Source organism: Frankliniella occidentalis, unplaced genomic scaffold, assembly GCF_000697945.3.
Source record: "Frankliniella occidentalis isolate FOCC.00 unplaced genomic scaffold, Focc_3.1 Scaffold3732, whole genome shotgun sequence".
Taxonomy (NCBI): Eukaryota; Metazoa; Arthropoda; class Insecta; order Thysanoptera; family Thripidae; genus Frankliniella; species Frankliniella occidentalis.
The window spans coordinates 3,209-6,780 of NW_026270786.1; the positions used below are offsets into that span (position 1 = coordinate 3,209).

Here is a 3,572-nt window from a genome sequence, read left to right on the forward strand (position 1 = left end):
GGCAGGGCAGAGTACCGCGAGCTGTTTGTGTTTACCCACTCGCCTCCTCGCCCTGCCCTCCTGGAGAGGGGAGGAGCGGGGAGCGACCGGACCCCGGGCCGACCGGCCATGAGACAGGCGATGAAAAAGAACCCTCAGTGGTGGCCCGAGGGTGGCCCGAGGGTGGCCGCCCCGAGCCGCGCGTGTGTGACGCTTGGGGATGGGGATAAGGTTACCCCCTCGTCGGGTTGGTCCGCTTTGGCAGAGGGTTTTTTTTACGAAAGAATAAAGAGGAGCAGCTTAAACTGCTGCGTGCACTTTTTTAAATATTATGTTACGGATGCAACAAACAGCCAGGGGAGGGGCGCGCTCCTGAAAAGAAGCAGCAGCGGCAAGGATCGGCAGAGGGACAACGCCGGGGTGGCAGAGCGGCAGGGGGCGAAGGAGGCGGCAGGGCGAGCGCAGGCAGCCGCCCGCATTAGATTAACCGAACGGCGCCGCGTCCGAACCGAACCGGAACAGAGCGATGGATCGCCATCGCTCCGGTTTAGCGGCAAGTGGGTCATCTTGACAGCGCGCAGCGCAGTGCTGTTGGCGGGCCCGCCCCCGGGCCGAGCCCCGACCAGCCCCCGACCCGCCTCCGACCCGCCCCCGGCCCGGCGGGTGGGCGGCGGGGCCGTGCATGCGTGAATAATGCATGGCCAGTGTTGCACTAATGGATTAGCACATTGCGTTCCCCTGTCCCGTCCTGTCCACTGGGCCGGCTATACGGCCGCCAAGATAAACAGTGGGGACAAGCAGCGGCGAAGTGAGCGGCTTTCGCAAAGTTATTTGTGGTGTGGCCCCTCAATCCACTGCATTGCGGCGCGATGGCGCGGAACGTTGCTTCGGCGCGAAATCACGTTTCCGCGAGATTTGGGGGGACAGCTTGGCGGTGGGCATAGGCGTCGCTACTTCGACTGCTACTCACCTGAAGTCCCTGAGCCTGCTCTCGAACATGGACCGGTTGCCCACCACGATGTCGTCGTCCTCGTCGGAGGGGGGCAGCTCCATCTCGGGCCAGGAGCTCATGTTCTCCAGGGCCCTGTCCGTGGCGGCGAACCTCTCCGTCAGGTTCAGCCTGCAACAGTGTTGCACAGGAGGGTCACAGGAGGGGACCAACTATCCCCCCCCCCTCCTCGCCAAAAAAGTTAAAAACAAAAATAAATCCCCGGCTGCTCCCTGCACGCACCGCTCTGTGCTGCCGTTGGCGAAGATGTAGAAGGCGACGTCCGATCGCTCCAGCTGCATGGCGGTCACCACCTTGCCCAGGTCGGTGGCGATAGTCACCTGCAATAACACGATGTGCTCAGAGCTCGTCTACTCTCCCTCCGAGCCCCTCAGAGGGCGGCAACGCGCGGGAGGAGGCGCGTCCAGGCGCGCCGGGTTGCCTATCCCCCGATTGACAGGCGTTCTGCTCCCGACTGTCGTCGCGTCGCGCTTCGCCAGGCACAGTCAGCAGAGCAAAGTTGAATGGGAAAAAAAGTGTCTCGTCTTTACGAATGCCATTATACCGTCACCCCACAAAAATAAAATATGTTTTTACTGCAAAAAATACTTGTCGTATCCTGAAATAACACGCTTTCGTCTTTTTTCGATGTCAATTATTTGTTCCGACGTGGTAGCAAGAAAAAAAAAGTTCTCTCGGACGGCGACTCCCATCGTCGTGTCGTGAATCACCCAGGCAAGCTCCAGTAAGCTTCTAAAATGGCAATGTTGGGCTGACGTTTTGTGGAACGGGCCGTTAACGCGCCCCTGCCAGGGCATTGCGACCATAACGGCGACGACTTCAGTAAATGCTCCATCAACAGGAACAGAGAGCCCGTCAGTCAGCCCAGGGCTGACTGCCCGGTCTGGGCGGGCCGCCGCCGGTTGACTGGCTGCTCGACTGGCCGGCCCGCTCGTTGGGCCGAATGGCTGCTTATTGGAACCGGAGATGAAAATCGACACTCGACGCCAATTGCTATACGGCCATGGCTTCGACCGAGGGGAAAATGAAACACTCCTTGCTCGACGCTCGCCCCCCCCCCCTTTTCCCCGCTCTCTCCTCCTCGAGTGTGTATCCCGTGGACATAACCTTCCCCCTCCCCTACGGCTCGTACGCGTCGCATCCGCACAGAGAGAGAAAGAGATAGAGTTGTACGTTTCTTTCGCCGGGTCGCATCGCGAAATGCGCTCTCCAAGCCCGCCGTCTCGCCATTCGCTTAGCGGGTTTCGGGCGCACGTATCGAAGTTCGGAATGTGCACATGGAAGAGTGAAAAGGGATGAGAAGCTATATTCGTGAGGAAGCTCTGCACATTGTTTCTCTTTTAAAATGTTTTCTCCATTCGGTGTACACTGTAGATGATAAAATGTTGACAACCTGATCGGATGCAAGATTCTAGTGCTTTCAAATGTGCGCACGGCACGGCCTTAAAAGAGTCGACATTCTTTTGTCATTTTTACCAATGAGTCCATCTCGGTCATACTTCTAGCAGGTTTTTAGGGATCGGTGTCTGACAAGTGCATTCTGCGATAGGGAAGGACAGATCGAGAGAGAAGCGGAGAAGGATGAAGCGGCACACAAAGGCTTGTACCGTATGCGGAAAAGGAAAGGAAGGGAGGTCGAGTAACGGGTGGTGGTATGTGGGGTAAGGGCGTAGCTAGGAATGAAAAGAGGAGAGGGGGGGGGAGAACGACGACATGTAGGGAGGAGTGGTAGTGGGGGTAAGGGATAAGGAAAAAAAAGCGTTTCCTGAGCTCGTCAACTCGGCGGCCGGGTCGGCCCGGCCCGGGGACCTCCCCCTAACAAGCTCTGCGTCAAAGTACGAAAGTCTGTAACGCGGCGACTGGGCCGCAAGGACTCGCAGGACACTAAAGCGCAGAGGGCGCGGCGCGTGAGGAGGCTCGGAGAGGGGGGGGGGGCCGCCGCGGAGCAAGCGCGCGGCGCCCGCGGCCTCGGGGCTCACCTGCCACTCCACGTCGGCCACCTCCTGGCGGTCGATGAGGATGCCGTTGAGCGCGACGGCCGTCTGCACGATGAGCGCGAGGATGGGGATGAAGGGCAGCGCCAGCATGTGGAGCAGCTGCAGCCGCCGGTCCTTCTCGTGCACGGGGCTGGACGTCCAGCAGGGGCAGCCGCAGTTGCGCCGGCCCGCCTCAGCACCCACCGAGGCCACGTCCTCCGAGCTGAGCGAGCGCACCGAGCCGCCGTCGGCCTCGGCCACCCGCGGCGCCACGGCCACGGCCCCCGGCAGGGCGGTGCCCAGGGCGTTGCCGCCGGGGCTCGGGGCGGGCTTGGAGGCGGTGCCGTTGCTGCCGCACAGCGTCATGGCGGGCGCTGCGACACACACGAAACACATTCTACGTTTTTACAGGGTTAAGAAAAAAATTACATGAGAAATGTGGGGAAGGCTACACTACTGTCTACTGTCAAAAAACTATTGTCGTACCGGGCTCAGGAAAATTTTCCACGGAAAAAGTGGTACAATTACAATTTACGATCGAGAATGCAAAAACACTCCGTAAATCGACTTGAAATCGAAAAAAGAGCAAGAGTGGGCGGTGGGAGGTT

General features: G+C 59.5%; 1 protein-coding gene across 2 annotated transcripts in view; it reads right to left on the reverse strand.

The window, feature by feature from the left end:
* LOC113212229 (uncharacterized) overlaps positions 1-3,342 on the reverse strand; it is a 6,542-nt gene extending 3,200 nt beyond the window's left edge. For both annotated transcript variants that reach the window (XR_008012295.1, XM_026430842.2), the window contains exons 1-3: positions 2,968-3,342; positions 1,211-1,308; positions 950-1,099 (exon numbers count right to left, since the gene is read on the reverse strand). Coding sequence is in view for 1 of the 2 variants with exons in the window: in XM_026430842.2 (XP_026286627.1) it covers positions 950-1,099; positions 1,211-1,308; positions 2,968-3,330 (611 nt within the window). In the remaining variant the exon portion in view is untranslated. The remainder of the gene's footprint in view (positions 1-949; positions 1,100-1,210; positions 1,309-2,967) is intronic.
* Positions 3,343-3,572: the final 230 nt, after the last annotated feature.